We start from the raw sequence: 17,279 nt of genomic DNA on the forward strand, positions 1-17,279 counted from the left end.
CTAGTCTATCAGGTCAGTTTATTAGCAATTTGGGGCAATTAGCAAATCTGGTAGTTGCAGTTGGTTAGGTGTGTGCTCGTTCGCTAATAGGTAATCGCTTCCTATGCGTGGCTGGCAGAAATTGTAATTGATCTCGTTATTACATGTTCACAGACATAACTGTTAATGTATGATATGAGTAAGCAAGGCTTGAGTCCGTGCATTCTCTATTTGATCGTCGTTTTAAGTGGAGATTTCGTTCATTGTGACATTTTCGCGTCGCGTTTTGAATATAACTTTATTTTTCGCGTGTTTAGACGATCTGCCCTGAAAGCGCTTAGGGTTAGCAATCTCTGTCCAGTAAAACTACATTTTGATAACCACCAAAACCCTAAATCTCTACATCCCTTTCCCATAGACTATAAATACTGCTGGTCCTGAGAAAAGCCAAACTGCCTCAACCTCACGGACGCAGTTTTGGATCTCGTGCTGTGTTCCAATTGAATCTGTACTGAAGGGTTGAGCTGCATTTGAAAAACAATATAGTTTAAGGCGTGTAGTTTAAAAAAGTTCAACATGGAGTCTACGCGAGTCGATGACTTCTCTAAGCAGAAAACGGCTTTCACAAGCACGATCAAATCTAGCATGCTCGCTGATGACAGCAAAAGTGTCAGCTTGGAAAGTGAAAATGGAAGATTAGAAGAATTGGGCTATAAGCCCGTTTTTAAGAGAGAATTTTCTACATGGGCTACATTTTCGTTCGCATTCTCGATTTCCGGACTGTTCGCCACTGTTATGACGACTTTCTCATACCCATTAGTAGCAGGAGGTGCTCCCTCTGCTGTCTGGTGTTGGATTATTGCCGGTGCAGGTTGCATGTGTATCGCTTTGGCAGTTGCAGAATTGGTTTCAGCATACCCTACCAGTGGTGGTCTGTACTTTACTTGTAAAGACTTGGTTCCCAAGAAGTATATGCCAGCTGTGTCATGGGTTGTTGGATGGTTGAATCTTTTAGGACAGGCTGCAGGTGTTAGTAGTACGGACTGGTCGTGTGCTCAAATGCTGCTTTCAGCTATCTCTATCGGTTCTGATTTCTCTTATGTTCCCACAAACAAGCATGTCGTTGGTGTTATGGCCGCAGTGATTGTTTTTCACGGACTCATCAACTCGCTCTCGACCCGCTGGCTTGACCGTATCACTCGTTTCTATGCTGCATTCCATTTGGCAGTTCTGATTGCATGTGTGGTCTGTTTGCTGGCGAAATGTAAGGACTTCAATAGTGCGAGCTTTGTGTTTGCCGATGTGAACCCTAGCAGTGGATGGACGCCTAGAGGCTTTTCTTTCTTGTTTGGTTTCCTTAGTGTTGCTTGGTGTATGACGGATTACGACGCAACGGCACACATTGCTGAAGAGATTGAGAATGCTGCCGTGCTTGCCCCTCGTGCTATCGCCATTGCACTTTCCCTGACTTATGTTCTTGGTGCCGGTTTCAACATCGTTCTTGCCTTTACTATGGGCAACAATGTTACTGCTATCCTTAACACAGCTAGTGGACAGCCCGTGGCGCAAATCTTCTCTAACGTCTTGGGTAAGACTGGCGCAGTTTGCTTCACAGTATTGGGTTTCATCATCCTGAATTTTACGGGAATTACGGCTATTCAAGCGAATGCTCGTACAATTTGGGCATTCTCTCGCGATGACTTGCTCCCTTTCTCTAAATACTGGTACAAAATTAATAAAACTACGACGACCCCCCTTGTTGCCGTATGGCTGAACGTCGTTTTCTGTATCGCTCTTAATCTAATCGGTCTTGGAAGCTTGGAAACCATCGAGGCTATTTTCAGTGTCTGTGCTATCGCCTTGGATTGGAGTTATGTCTTGCCAATTGCCTGTAAACTTATTTTTGGAAAGCGTCTGGGTTATAAACCAGGTCCTTGGAATCTTGGACGGTTCTCTGTATTTATCGGTGCATACGCCGTACTTTGGACGGCGTTTGTGTCAGTCATCTTCCTTATGCCTACTATGCGCCCTGTCACTGCTAAGAACATGAATTACGCCTGCGTTGTATTGTTTGTTGTGCTCTTGTTCAGTCTTATCTACTGGTACTCCGGAGCTAACAAACGTTACGTTGGACCTCGCGTAAATATTGTTACCCTCGATCCTATTTCTGATGATCCCTTCAAGATGAAGTAGGTGAAATTCATTTTCAGGCAAGGTGGTATTTTTGTACAACTGCTTCGTAAATTTATTTATCAAGCATGAGCTTCTCTTTATCTAAGAGAATTAGTATTTAATAAGATTTTTGGTTATCTTTCAAGTTGAATTAAGGTTCGTAAATGAAGAAACCAATTGTATTCCAGGGATTTCTACCGTTTACTCTTCTTCATCTTCTTTTTCTGGCACTAAAAAGTGGTCAAGACTACCAAACAAATCAAGGAATTGCGATTGGGCATGAAGTACTGCCGCATCATAGTCCATTAAGGTAGTGTCGTCGCATTCAATGTCCATTTGCATCAATCGTGTTGGATGCTCAGGATCACATCGTTGTAAGAGAAGATTTTCAGCCTGCAAAAGAGCCGCATCACAATTACTAGACTCAAGTGTGCGAAGATACCAAATAGTGTGGTCACGAGGGCATTCACCCATCTGTGGCCCTATAATTAAACATTGAACACTTGCGTCGTTGGTAACGTCCAAAGAAGCTGGAGAAAATGAGTAGTGGCTACTTTCCATATTAAGGAAAACATCTCGTTGCTTAAAGAGCTTTCGGCAATCGCCTTTATAAACAATACATCTCTGGTGGATACGAAAGAGGGAGGGCCCCTTCTCAATCTTGTTGTCAATAATAACCTTGGCATGAAAGACTTCTCCGTTTTCCAGTGTCACAGTGTTTTGACCGATACCCCTTACTTCTTGTGAAAGCATGTAAGTTGCTCCCATAACGGCTGCTGAACGGCAGAAAGCCTGGCACAGTTCAGAACCCGTTCCATATTTTGCTTTGAGCATGGAAAAGTTTCCATAGATTCCGTGAGATTGGATATGCTTACGGATGATTGTGATAGCATCCTTCGTTAAAATGTCGCCTCTCAAAGAACGGCACAGTCCGTAAATTACACATTCTCTAAGTTCATGAGATAGTCCAAAATGATTTGACAAAAGATTTTTGAAAGGTTGCTCATAATATTGCTCCAAAATCTCTGCGTGCGGTTCCTGATCGGAGGATAGGACAAACGTAACAAAACGCATTACTTTCCGCTTTGATTTGAGGTCAAGAATCTTGTTCGTAAAAATATCAGAACGAGATTCGGGCACACTCAGCCAATCTTTCTTGTATGAGTACAATTCAGAAGCGTAGACAGGCTTGAGTTCAAGGTATTTGTATATGTGAGAGCGAGTCAAAAGTTTAATTAGGTCGCCAGAAGCAAATAGAGCCCGTGGTATCAGCTGAATAGAAATGCTCTTTGCGGCTAGAAGTTCTTCAGAGTTGTAAACCTGTACATGAATGCTTCGTAGCTTTGAGTATTCGCTATCAAAATTGGCAAAAGGAAATTTATTACTTGATGAGCAAGAATCTGACAGCTTTAAAAGATCATGTAAAGCCAAAGAGCCATCTAATTCACCATAAAAAGGATTCTTGTCAATATGGAGTACTTTTTGGCCTTCCCATGAGCATGCACTAACTCGTTAGTCTTCTTTCAACGAAAAGGTGCATACGCTGCCAAGATCGAGTTTGCAAGATTTGTACCAATAATGATAACGTCAAATTTGTGTTCTTCCATCTGTGATCGATGTATTAATGTTTTAGGACTAAGTTTTTAGAGGAGCTGGTGACCAGCTACGAAGTACCAATTGCGGTCCCGAAATGGGGAGCTGGAATGAGAAAATGCGACATCCAGCCATTCAAGTGAGCAATTCAATAAATGTGTACGGAAGGTGAAAAGAATGTATATTAGTTATGGAATAGGGTTGGCCCTTGGGCTTTTTGATAAATAGGATTTCAAAAAAAAGCAAACAACTTAGAAGTACAAGTTTTTATAGTAAAAGTAATTTTCGAGCATAAGATATCGTAAACACCCAAACCAGTAACGAACGCTGCAGCCAAGCTTTTTGAGGATCGTAGAAGGGTAATACTGGTGCTTACTTTGTTGAGTAATCTTCTCCATGTCTTCTTCATGAACTGTACGTAGACAGTATCGAGCCATGATAAGAAACAGTTTTTCGGGGCCAGAACGAGTCTGGAGGTTGTCATCCAATGACCTCACTAGGTCATTTGTTTTCATTAAAAGTAATCTAGAATTAATGTTAGTAGGTTTTTTTGAAGCGACCATGTAACATGAAAATAAAGGCGATGATAATTGCCCATTGTATATCAACTTACACAGTACGTGGAACATCGCTTAATAATTGAATGATTTTACCAAGCAAGTCTGTTTGATCAAGAGCTTTTAGCAGTCGATCTCTTTCTTCAAGCCCACGACGACTAGAAATTCGGTGTTCCTTTATGGCTTTGTAATCACGACCTGTTATAGCAGAAGCAAAGATGCTGAACTTTGCATCATCTACATTGGCGACTTTTTTGGCATAATATCGCAAACTAGTTTCGTCAAAGTTAATGATACTCAACCACATCCGTGCGTAATCTCTTTGTAATTGCAATGGGATATCGCGATAAAGACCATGATCAAGAAGCACAATTTCAAAATTACGAGGAGAAGAAGAATGCTTTGGCTTCTCGCGTATAAACACATTACCGCCATGTGGATCACAATGTAAATGGCCACCCTTGCCAAAAATCATTTCGTTAAAGATGTGACAAAGCTCCAGCGAGACTTGTTCACGGGAGACGTCGTGAGTATCATAAAAGTTCATATCATCAATGCGGGATCCTTTAACGAATTCCATAACCAAAATTCTATTATCGGCCCATACCACTTCAGGAATGTAAAGTGCTGTTTTTATTTTCGCAAAATGGTCACGAGTGCGTTGGGCATTCTTAGCCTCCATTGTAAAGTCAAGCTCTTGGGGCAAGGTTTTTTCAATCTCATCGGAGATCCAGAACAAGTTATAGTCTGGGAAGAAGTACTTGATGGCTTTAAAAACCCAACGTGTCATAGAAAGATCTAAGGCACAAAACTCACTTACAGGTGGATGTTGAATTTTGACGGCTACGAGCTGTCCATTGTTTTTAAGCTTTGCTTTGTGTACTTGCGCGAGGCTTGCGACGCCAACGGGTTTTGGATCAAAGTATTCAAAATACTCATCTATGTGCTTTCCCGTGTCCTTAAAAAAAAGCTTGTCTAAATCTTGGACGGAAGTCATCGGGCATTGGTCTTGTAAGGGTATTAACGTTTCAGTCCATTCCTAGAATAAAGTCAGTTATTGTTTAGTCATAGATGGCAACCGTAATTACTCGTAAATGTCATGCGAATTTTACAAGCTAACCTGAAACGCTCAAGGGGTTCAAGATGGCTTACCTTTGGAATAATGTAGTCCATAACGGACAGATGCTGGCCGACTTTGATATAAATGCCACCATTTTCTTCAAACACTTTTAGGGTCCGTTTTGCGCATCGCAGATGACAGCGACTAAGTGCGTGTTTTCTATCTTCGGGAGTTTCGTACTTGTCGGTAAGGACCTTTTTGTAGTCTGAGAAACAAACAAATCCCGTATATACAACACGATAAGCACGTAATGAAGAGACTCCTGCATGTTTTATAGGATCAAAGTCTACGAGCACTGCAGATGCAACTAAGGTGACTCCTACTCCAACCGTTACGTTCTTCCTGGAAAATCGCGTTCTGTTGGAGCCATTGTACCTTGAACGAAAACTGAATCTTCTAATATTTTCCGAGAAGCTTTTTCTGAACGATTGATGCCGAAAAAGCCTACTAAACATGATTTCTTGGGGTTTAATAACAATGGTGTTGGTAACAAACTGATACTGTTGGGCTCCTGTGAAAAAACAAAATTCAGTAATAAACTTCATTTCTAAAGTGCTTTAGTCTTTTGAGTTCATATAGAGGGAGATTTATGCGTGTATAGTTTTATTAGATTACAGAGGAAGGTTCATTAAGAGCTCTAAATACATGTCTGGAGATAATTGCCAAAGAAGAGATTTATTATAAGGCTTGGATGCTAATTGTAAGGAATATAAGGTTAAGTAACTGTAACAAATTCATTGTGCTAAAACTTAATGTTATTGCTTCTTATCAGAAAATGCATTCGAAACTCGTTAAATGAACAAAAGAACAAGAACAAAAACGCATATATATATGGGGATGCACTCTCAAAAAGTGGCATTCCGTTAGTGTTTAAGAGAATGATAACATTAAAACTGTTTATGAACGTTTGCTTGAGAGAAGATATTGCTTTCAACTAACAATACGACTTATTTGTAACTCAAAAAGCATACGATATAACTACGTTTAACAATAGACTTTATTCATCTTTTTTATATTATACGTATTTCCAGGCAGCATTATCGAAAGCATTGCATTTTTGTAATACTGTTTTATATAATTAATTCAAAAAAAAAAAAAAAAAAAAGAAAACTAGGACTTTGGCGACTGTCTTAAATGAGACTGTAAAATATATGCGAAGACCTTTTTTTTACAGTAAAATGCGTTTTTTATAATAGACTTTTGCTTATGCCTATGTCACAAACATGATTAAGCTTAAATCCAATAAATAGCCACTCATTCTGTTTTACAACCGAGAACGAATAACACTGATGATAAACTAAGAATTTGCAATATCTTTTAAAATCCGAATCGAAACCGAGCTACCGACCTCCTTTTCGTTTTCCTTCTCTCCTTACCATAGTTAGGTTTTAAACGAGAATGACACAATCTACTAGCATATTAAAACTTTCCGATGACAAACCAGAGGCTATTTTGAAGCTCTATGCTGAACAGAACTCTGTGGGTCTCTATAGAGTTTATGGAGACGAAATACACGATGTTTATGAAAAAGTGTTTCTCGCTGCTTTAACTGTAGATGATCAAGTGTTAGCAAAGGTTCGAGTCTCCTGCTTGTAGAAAAAGTTAGATACTAACACACTGCGTTATTAGTACTGCTATTCTATTCTGAATGACAAGTTCTATGGTTCACCAAGAGTGAAGGGTCTCTATGGCATGTTTCTTGAAGCGACAAGTGGTGAAAAGGATGCTTTTGCTTATTATGATCGACAATTGAAAGAGGACCCTAACAACGTTGTAAGTTTTGCCTTGTTTGCCTCGGGGTGGTATCTCACATTACTTGTTCAGTTTATCAAGAAGCGTCGAATAGCTCTTCTTCGCTCGTGTGGCCGGACAGATGAATTTGTAAAGGAATTGGTCACTTACTTAGACATTTATTACAATGATCTTGAGGCGTGGGCTGAGCTTGCTGATGTTTACACGGAAACCGAAGAGTAAGCATTTCAATGCGGATATACCAGAAGCTAACGTTGATGTTCTAGCTACTCTAAAGCAAAGTACTGTTATGAAGAGATGCTTTTATTGCAGCCCTTTGAACCTCGTTTGTTCGCTGCACTGGGTGACACGCTCTTGGCGATTTCTAGCGCACAACTTCGAGAACTCTACACCGCTCTGAAACATTATTGCAGAGCTGTAGAACTTTGCGATGCTTTTGTTCATGGATGGCTCGGTGTAAAAACGGTACGCATTAAATGGAAGATGTTATTTTGTTTTTGCTAACATTATGTCTCTAGTGTTCGGATAAAATACTGAATCTTTCGCGCTCGGAAAAGAAGAAGCTTGACTACAGACTAGAGAAGGATAACTCATCTCCCCTCTTGGATGATAAGAGTGTTGAACGACTTCGTGCCTTAGCGACGAAAAAACTCGAGTCGCTTGAAGATCCTCTTGTGAAGCAACAGCAACAAAAATAAAAGACCGAAATTAAACAAGCAGTGGTAACAACTTACGGTATAAGGGACACCATGCCACTGCTTTTAGAATTCTAATTGTATTACTCGTGTCACTCCGTAACGATCACTGCACTGCGGTAACACGTTTAGTTCCTCTGAAACAGATCCAAGGCATCTAAGGCTTTTTGTCATACAAAACACTATTCTCTTGAATAGTAAAGTGTTTCCATTGTCAAAAGACTTGCTTTAGAGTACCATGGATGAGTCTGAAGTGGAATTAGGGCTTTTAGAGGACGATGATGTTGAAATGGAGGAAGATGAGCCCATGGAGGAACTGCCTGAAGAAAAGGTCGAGGAAGAAGAAGAAATTGATATAGATGCAGAAAATGAAGAAGATGAGCTAGAAAGCAGCAATTTACAGGAATTATTAGAAACTGGAGTCAATGAACTGGAAGATCCTATTCGAGAATTTCGAGAGAAGGCGGTTCAAGCGAGTTCTTACGATATCACACCTACTGTAGCCATTCCAATGGCTACGAGCATTAATGCCTGTGCTTTTACATCCGGTTTGCGATGGCTGTTCACCGGTGGTGAAGACGGTTATATTCGGAAATATGATTTTGCTGCCAGCGTGAATGGTCAATTACCACTTACAGTGGCTCAAAAACATCCATTCGTTGATACAATTGTCAATGCGGGTGTCTTATTGAACTATTTTACGAATGGTTACGAGGTCGACAAACCTTCACCTGTTTACAGTTTGGCCGTCCACACTCAAGGCCTTTGGGCTCTTTCGGGCGTAAACAATGGTGATATTATTATGTACTCAACAAGACATCAAGAGGGTTATCCCATCACTTCTCTTAAGAAGCACACTGCGCCGGTCTCCATTTTAACTCTTCATTCCGAGGAGCGTAGCGTGCTTAGTGGCAGTTGGGATCGTGATGTGCATTTATGGGATCTTGAAACTGGTAATGTTAAGGCTACCTTTTCAGCAGACAGTGGACAAGTGTCTCACATCCAATATCGACCCGTTCCTGGCACCATCACGGGTACCGAGTCTGATGATATGGAAAGCTTGTTTGGAAGTCCCGTTTCCCGCAGTCCATGTGAATCGCTGTTCGGTGAAGAAGAAGCAAAACAGAAAGACGAAGAAAAAGAGCCTTTATCTAAGGACGACAAAAACCAAGTTACCGTCTCTAACGATGAAAACACACCAGAAAAACAGGAGGAAGGAAATGTTTTCTACTCACTTTACATTGATGGTATATTGGCCTTGTGGGACCAACGGCAACCAAATGTAATATCAAAATATCCAGTCCCCAAAGGTGTGCCGCCATGGGCAATGTCAGCTTCTTGGGCTGTAGATGGCAACTCCATTTTTGTGGGCCGTCGGAATGGTATTGTGGAAGAGTTTAATGTGCATGGACCGAAAGAACCTGTCCGGGTTTTGCGTATGCCTGCTAATTCTGGCCCGGTGTCTGCCGTGTGTCCCACACCGAATGGACGCTATCTCGTTACTGGCTCATACGACAATGTTAGATTATACGATCTACAGAAAACTTCAGGTATTAATTTTTTGATTATATCCGGACATCATGGCGGTCTTGTTAGTACTATATTTACTGAACCTTCTTGCCGGTTTATGATTTCAGCAAGCGGAAACAGAGGTTGGGAAGGCACTACGACTGAGGCGCTACTGGGTTACGTTATTAATTCTAACCCGTAAACAAAAGTCGTAAAAATCAAGCTACGAGAACCAAAGTCATTTTCACAATCTGAAAGTTTATTTTCTTTTTGATACTAAAGCCGTCATATATTTACTTGGTTGTCTCGTATGCCAAGTTGTCATATGCTGGTGAATAAAGAGTCTGAAATATCTTCTCCTGCTATTTCTGGTCTTCATAAACAACAACAGCTACTCTCTTTTACAATAACGAACTTCTACTGGATACCAAAAACTTTCCTTTGTTTCTGAATCCTCTTCTGTCTTCACTTACTGCGAACTTATCTATACCATACCCCAACATCCACTACCGCTAGGACGTTTTGTTACACGAAACAACACCACCAATAAAAAGTTCCTGGGATGAAATCAGACTTTCCCTGCTTAGTATGAAATAAACGGTTCAACGTTGAATCCTCCTTTGTTCATTTCGCTTGTCACAAATTCTGTTTCTTTTGGGTCTTTTTCGATTTCCTATTTGTACTTTGCTACTAATCTCGGTATATGTTTGTGTATATAAAACACCTTAATTGACTTAATTTTTACTAAGCGATGTTGTCTGTTCGGTTTCAAAAGGTTGTGAAAATTGTAAACCGATTATCGTCCACCGCTGCTATTCAATCTAACTTACCGGAGAACCCAGAGAACGAGTTCTCAGAAGAGTCTATGGAGCATTCAATTCCCCGTATTTCTATCGCTTATAATGATGTATCACCTGTCCATATCCCCGATGAGTCATTATCTCCTTCTGTACGGTCTCATCATTTACGACGAAAAATGGTTGAGTGGCTTTCGAGCCCGGAAGTGAAAAAAGCGTATCACAACAAGAGCACAAACATTGGGTTCTCGCGTAATTCAAGTGCACCATTTCCCTTAAACCCTCTCTTTCATCCCGCAAAACCGCTCTCTCATCTGCTTCGACAGAAAATTTATGAAAAGTATTCAAAGGGTGATAGCTTGGAGAAGCTAGCAAAAGAATATAAAACCTGTCCTCAACGTGTTGAGGCAATTGTGAAATTAGCTCGTATCAATGAGTCTTGGGGAAACAACGGTACTCCGGTTCTCGAAAGCTACTCTCGAGTAATGGAGAAAATGCTTAATGCTTGCCAGAAACGAGAGGAAATTCAATTCAATGACGATAATGACATTGCCGTAAAAACAACGATGGTCCAGAGATGGAAAGTACTACCAGAAAATGAACCATACACGACAAAAGACGCTGCTAAGGAGCTTGGATGGCCTCCCTTAAGTGAATTATTGGCTTCTGCAGAGGCCGCTGTTAGCACAAAAGCCTCTTGTAATGATGCCACTTACGAACCCACGAAACTTGTTGAAAAGTCACCATTTATGAAGAGTCACCGCATCTACCGTATGCGTGATATCTCTTCCGGAGATGTCTGGAAGCGTGACATCGACGGTAGCTTGTATGTGCGGAGGAAGAAGAAGGTATTCTGAGTAAGGGACAGTATGCAACACAGATTCGTACATAACGACTTGGATTGGAATACAGCGTAACGCTTGCTTAATAAATTTACATTCATTTATGGTACAAAAAAGCGAAGATAATTAAGATTACAAAAGACGATGTAGCAAAAGTGATGTGAGTACGACAAATGGTAGATGATTACCCACTCAGGCAATCACTTTTCGCGCTGCCTTGCTTGAACTTGTCGATGCAGAACTGCTAGATTGCGGGCGTGCAATTTCATTGAACTTTTCAAGCGTTGGTTTGTATACATCCTCATAGCAGTTTCGTCCGAACAAGAGATCCAACTCTTCATAGTTTGGTACCTGTTCCTGTTAGTTATACGTCAGTCTCGAGCGCAAGTACTTGCCTTGATGAAATCCTCAAAATGGTCACCAACAGTCTTGAGTACATCGATGTTTACAAGGGAATCGCTGGCTCCGTAAACGGTTAAAATCGGTAATTTTATATTCTCAACAGGATAGCGAGCAATCCGATTCAAGTTCGTATAATAACTTGTTTGAGGACCTGGGTTGTCATCGAACATCTGAATTACTTTGCTTCGTACAATTTGCGTCCAATGAATAAAAGCCTTAACAGAGGTAAAAGAGTATAGGTGCGAAAGAGAAACAACTTTTTGTTCATCATTAATATTTTTGCTTGACCAGTCAAGCAAAAAATTCAATGAAAGATCGATTATTTTTGCAAATACAGGAGGGTAAAGAACAGCCTGCCAAAATGTTACAGATGCCAACAGAGATTTTCGACTAAATAACAAAAAGAGAAATTGTGAATTTGCGTTCATAATAGCTTGAACAATTTTTGACTGATAGTATTTCGGAGATATAGTAGGAGCAAAAGCAAGTAATGCATTCACCGATTTGTACGAATGCGGATGCATCGACATCGCAGCCAGTAGAATAATAGAACCTTGTGAGAAACCAACAAGATTAATTTTGTCCCTGTTAGTTACTGAAAGCACATAGTCTATTGACGCTGGGATATCGAAAACAATGTAATTATCCAACGAAAAGTCCCAGAAATCCTTTTTCTCTGAAGGATAACGACTGTTCTTTTTGCTGTACTTATTTCCTCGAAGATTGGCGAGCTGAAGGGTCAGTACACCGAATGGTTTCAGGTATTATTGATATTCATTTAGAGTTATTTCCAAATGAAATTTCCTTTCTAGCATTAATCACGTACCCATACATCGTAACCCTCGTCACACATGACTAAAGGCAAGTTATTTTTTCTTTTCATATTTGTAACCCACACTTCTGAATTCATCATAAGTCCGTGCACAAACAGTATTGGCGGCCGGGGACTGGGAGACTGTTTCGGTTTAATCTTCGGCATAATTCTATGCAAGCAGAGTAAGTATCCATCACTCGTACGGATAAAATGCTCTTCAACTGCATAACCATGAATTCCGCAAAGATCAACCGTGTCTTTTGCAGAACACATTGCTCCAACCATTCCATCACACATCAATTCCGGAAAAACCCATAAATATAATCTGTTCTCAATCGTTAGTATTTTGTTTATTAAGGACAAATGTTTAAACCTTTGTGATTTGTTATAAAACCATAATCGAATACGATTAGGTAGCAAAATCGTAGCAATTCGGATTCCCTGCTCCAGTCCGACTAATATAAGGACTAAAACGAGAAACCAGTTCTCCCTACCAAAAAGCATCTTTATTAGAGACATGTTGGTAAAGGGAGGCAAATAGGCTTACGAGTAGTAATAATGAATTAACTCTTCTGTAGAAGGCATGGGTATAATGGCTCAACCGTTTTTACCACATGCTCTGAAGTTAAGTAAAAGAATATTAACCGTTATTGATAACGAATTCAAAGTTTCTTCCATTCTATGAGTAACAAAAGGACCAATCAATTTTGGGGCGACTTTTGAAATGCGGGTAGTAGACGGATCTAACAACTTAACTTTTGAAAGAGAACAAAATGGAGAATGAAATATAGTTAACGGAATTGAATAAGAAGTGTTAAGTTGAGTGGTACAATAAGCAAAACCAAAGGTTTCAAATTTGCCAATAAAAACAGCTAGTTTTCGCTCACATAAAAACGTCAAGGTTGCTATACTAACGTTGGCTCCCATTGAAACTGAAATAAGTTGCTTATCAAGTTTTCCAATTCATATTGTGTCTTCAAAAGTTATTGGGCAAATAGTCTTAAACAAAAATAAAAAGTACTATTTAAAGTTGTCAACTTATTATCAAACAACAATACAAATACAATACCCGGTTGACTTCAAGTTCGCTTGGCTGCTGTCTCGAAACTTTCTTTGTTATGTTTTACTTTAATTTCAATTCGTCAGTAAAAACACGCTGTAGAAGCTTTACGATAATATGCAATTGACAAGGAAAGAACATAATTCAATAACGTGTTAACTCATCTTCTTTTATTGGTAATTTACTATAAGACTGTCATATTGTTTTTATTCACTATATATGTTTCACTTCACCAGACTCACCTCTTCCCTCCAGTTGCATTGACTTTCACAAAAAAAATGGCTACTAAAGCTCAATTGGAGCTTTTTACTAAGCTAGCTTCTAATGAAAAAAACACTAGACTGATGGCAGCTGAAAGGCTGCTGGATTCTATATCAAATGAAGCTGAATTGGAGTATGCTTTAAATCGTTTAACAAAAGGTATCTCAAGTGGACGAGAAAGCGCCCGTTTAGGATTCTCTGTTGCTCTCACAGAGGTAAGAATATAATTTACTGTTTTTGAACCGCAATTCAACCAGCTAACGCGCTGCAGTTATTGCTTCGTGAGGAAAAAATTACAGCTGCTCAAATACTTGATTTAATTGAGAAGCACAACACTCCAAGAGGCAATCTAAAAGGACAAGAAGAGCGGGAATACTTTTTTGGCATGCTCTTCGGCCTCCAATCTGTTGTCCTCGCCAAAGTACTAGAACGCAAAAGTTGCACTTATGAGGATTGCAAGCGAGTTATAGACCTTCTGGTTCAGCTTTCACAAAAACGAAACTGGCTGAGGGAAACTTGCTTTTATGTTCTTTGTGCTATTGTTGAACAAGTCCCAAATTTTGACTTTGGTACAAAAGTGGTTGAGGCAATGAATGAGTTGCTCCAGAATGTAAATATATCAAAGACCCCTGATGGAGTTGCACTTTATCTTGCATTACAGAAATTACCCTCGAATTTTACAACTATCCCAATTCCTAATGCAGGTTGGACTCCTGAACATCCTTTACATAAATCCAACTTGGCGACACTTTCTAAAGTGATGCGTCAGTCTGACACCGAAGAACATGCACAGACTGGCGTATGGTCAAAAAAGCTTCATCTTGCCTGGACGTATATTCTCGCTGTTTTTGACGACACTTCTGCTGCGCCAAAAGACATTGCATCTTTTGATGATTTGTGGAAGGTGGTTATTGATGAAGGAATGTTTTCCCTTACTTCCTCCCTCGAACGGAAGTTTTGGGGATTTCGTATTACGGAGCTGGCTATGAACACAGCAAACACTGACAAAATCAATATACTGTTCTCCAAGAACTTTATGCGCTGTTTCATTAATCACCTGAGTGCTGAAGATCGTTACCTTCATAGAGCAGCCAAACGTTTAGCTACAAAGATTGAAAAAGTTGTGCAGAAGCACCCTAATCTTGCTTTTCCCATTGTATCTCACTTAATGGGTGTGAATGGCTCACCGAATTTTGACCGTTTGACAAACAACAAGCTTGTTGAACACATCCTCCCCTTAGCCGACGAAGATGGTATGAACTCCATCTTAGACTTGCTTATTGGTTTCATTAAGGAAATTCCCAAGGATGAAGAAATGGATGAGAAGGCATTTGAAATTCGTTGCCAGCGTGCCGCTGACACTGTTTTGGGTATTTTGAGAAACAACAAGTCAATGAAGCACCCAACATGGATTAAAAAGGTTTTGCACATCTTTGCGGTTTACGGTTACTTTGTCACGGACGGTTTGAAGGTCTCTAACGAGTCCATACACAATATGTTTATCGGTCGACTTATGTCTGCTTTGGGCTATCTTAGTTCTTTACGTACTGCAAAGGATCAGCCTGACGAGATTACAGCAGTCAATTGGCCCAGCGTTGTTTTAACTGACCTACTTTCGACAGAAAAAACGAAGAAGTATGATTTATTCTTCAAACTTGATGAAAGCCTAATTGAGGTAAAGAACAATGCACTCGGTATTCTACACAAAATAGACAAAAAACTGAAGAAAAGCAAAACAGATCAACAACAGCTGCAAGCATTCAGCTTTTTGTATTCTTTAGTCCTCCTCCAAGTGTACGCTGGCGACGCTGACTCTGTTTCCGTGTTGGAGGATCTTGATGTCTGTTACCAACGAGTGTTTTCCAAGTCAAGTAAACGTCATTCACATGCAGATGAACCTACTGTACCTGAAATTCTTACGGAAGTTATGCTCTCATTCCTTTCGCGTTCTTCTGCTTTACTCAGGAAGTTGGTTGATCTTCTCTTTTCATCGTTCGCTCAAGATATGAACGAAAAATCTATTCAACTGATTTGCGATGTCCTCCTTTCCCGTGAAAGTGCAAAAAATACTGATGGTGTCTTTGAGAATGTCGATGAAGACCAGGACGAAGATGACTTCGAAGACGAGGACCAATTTTCAAACGAATCACAAGATGAACAAGAAAGTGATTGGGAAATGGTTTCTGCTGATGATGCATCTGCAGATGAGGAGCTTGAAGCAAAGTTGGACGCATTGATGCAGGAAGCCAATGCTAAAGCAAATGAGGATGAAAGTTCTGAGGAGGAACTCATGAACGACGAGGAAATGCTCGCACTTGATGAAAAGATTGCTGATGTTTTCAGAGAACGCAAGAAGGCTTCCAACAAAAATCAGCGCAAGCAAGCATTGGAGACTGTTCAGCAAATGGTCGTGTTTAAGACAAAGGTACTCGATTTGGTTGACTTGTATATGAAGACTCAAACGACGAATCCCTTGTGTCTCCAGTTCTTGCTTCCTCTTACACAGATGATGCAAAAAACAAAGTTCAAGGTTCTGGAAGAAAAAGGACAGTCTATCTTGCGCAACCGTTTGACACGTCTTCACTTCGAAAACTGTAAACTGGACTCCAATGTACTCATTACGTTACTTGAACAAATTCACAATGTTTGTTCTAAGAAGGCTTCTCTTGCTGCCAGTGCTTCATCTATATCACAATTACTCATGAAGCTATTCGCAGACGATGCTACTGCACTTGAACGAGGCATTGAAGTGTATGCAGACACGTTTAAGAAATGGATTCAAAACCCCCAAAAGAATCAATTGAACGCGTCTATTTTCCACGAATTTGTCAATTGGGGTGTGCAACAGAGAACTAAGGCAAAACAAAATTCTACGAAGTCGACTGTTTCTCAGGAAGCCCCTTCCAAAACTGAAGAGCAAGGTCATTGAAAGCATATACTTCCTCAAACTTCGGAAAGCATATTTTATCAAAAACATTATTGCTGCATACCTCAAAAATTGTTGGATATTGTGCTTTGACTTCTTTTGATGGCCGAGTGTCAACGTACATGGATAAATCGTTTCCACACAAAACGAAGTCCGACCAGTCTGGCTGAAATACTGACACCCATTGTTCGTACAAATTCGTAGGACAGTGAGGCATGTAAAGCAGTGTATCTTCGAGCTTCTCAGTCTTTGGTGAGTGTTTTAAAACTTCGAAGCCAAATTCTTCGAGGAAAGAAATGTCATCCTTTTCAAATACTGGATCATAGAATCTTACATTCGTTTCCTTAATTTCAAAAATACGAATTATCTTTAACAGCAAAGACAGCTGTAGAGAAGCTGTCGTCGTATGAATTCGTCCAAGACCGAGAACCAAACAGTGATTACGAGTTGGTATAACGTCCTGTACCTTTTCTGTAAAATTAGGTGACAACTGTTTCCAAAATTTTGAGTTTTCGAGCAGTTCATCCACACGTTGTAATTTTTCTTTAAGCTTTTGAGTTGTCCATATTTCTATGTCATTCTTGTTTCGACTTGACTGAGCCGTCGGGGAGCAGGAATTGAGCTGCCCTTTTTTCCTTCTAAGGCATCGTTTGTTTGAACGAGTTACGACGACGAAGTCCATGCAAATGAGAGCTCAAACGTGTACAAAGTTTTATACGAGGGTAAACTCGTGTTTCCTTTCGCAAAGTATAAAGTTATCTAAACGAAGCGGAAAGATAAGCTTAAATGACGAGACCGCT

General features: G+C 40.1%; 9 protein-coding genes across 9 annotated transcripts; 5 read left to right on the plus strand and 4 right to left on the minus strand.

Annotated features, from left to right (window-relative positions):
• The first annotated feature begins 419 nt into the window (after positions 1-419).
• On the plus strand, positions 420-2,365 carry SJAG_02062 (hypothetical protein). The gene has a single exon (XM_002173244.2). The coding sequence runs from the start codon at positions 556-558 to the stop codon at positions 2,170-2,172; it is 1,617 nt and encodes a 538-aa protein (XP_002173280.1). The 5' UTR covers positions 420-555; the 3' UTR covers positions 2,173-2,365.
• On the minus strand, positions 464-3,904 carry SJAG_02063 (rab geranylgeranyltransferase escort protein). The gene is made up of 2 exons (XM_002173245.2): positions 3,694-3,904; positions 464-3,655 (listed from the first exon to the last, which is right to left on the minus strand). The coding sequence occupies exons 1-2, from the start codon at positions 3,756-3,758 to the stop codon at positions 2,353-2,355; spliced, it is 1,368 nt and encodes a 455-aa protein (XP_002173281.1). The 5' UTR covers positions 3,759-3,904; the 3' UTR covers positions 464-2,352.
• On the minus strand, positions 3,841-6,094 carry SJAG_02064 (atypical/ABC1/ABC1-B protein kinase). Its single transcript, XM_002173246.2, has 3 exons — positions 5,454-6,094; positions 4,358-5,340; positions 3,841-4,269 (listed from the first exon to the last, which is right to left on the minus strand). Exons 1-3 carry the CDS (start codon positions 5,964-5,966, stop codon positions 3,996-3,998), a joined length of 1,770 nt encoding a protein of 589 aa, XP_002173282.2. The 5' UTR covers positions 5,967-6,094; the 3' UTR covers positions 3,841-3,995.
• A 725-nt stretch (positions 6,095-6,819) lies between these two features.
• SJAG_02065 (TPR repeat protein Oca3/ER membrane protein complex Ecm2) lies at positions 6,820-7,871 on the plus strand (the record flags this gene model as incomplete). Its single annotated transcript, XM_002173247.1, has 5 exons — positions 6,820-6,996; positions 7,051-7,194; positions 7,246-7,391; positions 7,440-7,638; positions 7,692-7,871. 5 exons carry the CDS (start codon positions 6,820-6,822, stop codon positions 7,869-7,871), a joined length of 846 nt encoding a protein of 281 aa, XP_002173283.1.
• A 235-nt stretch (positions 7,872-8,106) lies between these two features.
• Positions 8,107-9,579, plus strand: SJAG_02066 (SAGA complex subunit Spt8; the record flags this gene model as incomplete). Its single annotated transcript, XM_002173248.1, has 1 exon — positions 8,107-9,579. One exon carries the CDS (start codon positions 8,107-8,109, stop codon positions 9,577-9,579), a length of 1,473 nt encoding a protein of 490 aa, XP_002173284.1.
• Positions 9,580-10,128: 549 nt separating this feature from the next.
• On the plus strand, positions 10,129-11,031 carry SJAG_02067 (ribosomal protein subunit S35; the record flags this gene model as incomplete). The annotated part of the gene is made up of 1 exon (XM_002173249.1): positions 10,129-11,031. One exon carries the CDS (start codon positions 10,129-10,131, stop codon positions 11,029-11,031), a length of 903 nt encoding a protein of 300 aa, XP_002173285.1.
• A 177-nt stretch (positions 11,032-11,208) lies between these two features.
• SJAG_02068 (triglyceride lipase-cholesterol esterase) lies at positions 11,209-12,751 on the minus strand (the record flags this gene model as incomplete). Its single annotated transcript, XM_002173250.2, has 4 exons — positions 11,209-11,367; positions 11,412-12,149; positions 12,245-12,557; positions 12,606-12,751. The coding sequence occupies 4 exons, from the start codon at positions 12,749-12,751 to the stop codon at positions 11,209-11,211; spliced, it is 1,356 nt and encodes a 451-aa protein (XP_002173286.2).
• An 819-nt stretch (positions 12,752-13,570) lies between these two features.
• On the plus strand, positions 13,571-16,482 carry SJAG_05253 (DNA polymerase phi; the record flags this gene model as incomplete). The annotated part of the gene is made up of 2 exons (XM_002173251.1): positions 13,571-13,768; positions 13,825-16,482. The coding sequence occupies 2 exons, from the start codon at positions 13,571-13,573 to the stop codon at positions 16,480-16,482; spliced, it is 2,856 nt and encodes a 951-aa protein (XP_002173287.1).
• SJAG_02069 (SRR1 family protein) lies at positions 16,424-17,161 on the minus strand (the record flags this gene model as incomplete). The annotated part of the gene is made up of 1 exon (XM_002173252.1): positions 16,424-17,161. One exon carries the CDS (start codon positions 17,159-17,161, stop codon positions 16,424-16,426), a length of 738 nt encoding a protein of 245 aa, XP_002173288.1.
• Between the last annotated feature and the right edge of the window lie 118 nt (positions 17,162-17,279).

The sequence above is a fragment of the Schizosaccharomyces japonicus genome (genome assembly GCF_000149845.2).
Source record: "Schizosaccharomyces japonicus yFS275 unplaced genomic scaffold supercont5.3, whole genome shotgun sequence".
In the NCBI taxonomy this organism is placed as follows: Eukaryota; Fungi; Ascomycota; class Schizosaccharomycetes; order Schizosaccharomycetales; family Schizosaccharomycetaceae; genus Schizosaccharomyces; species Schizosaccharomyces japonicus.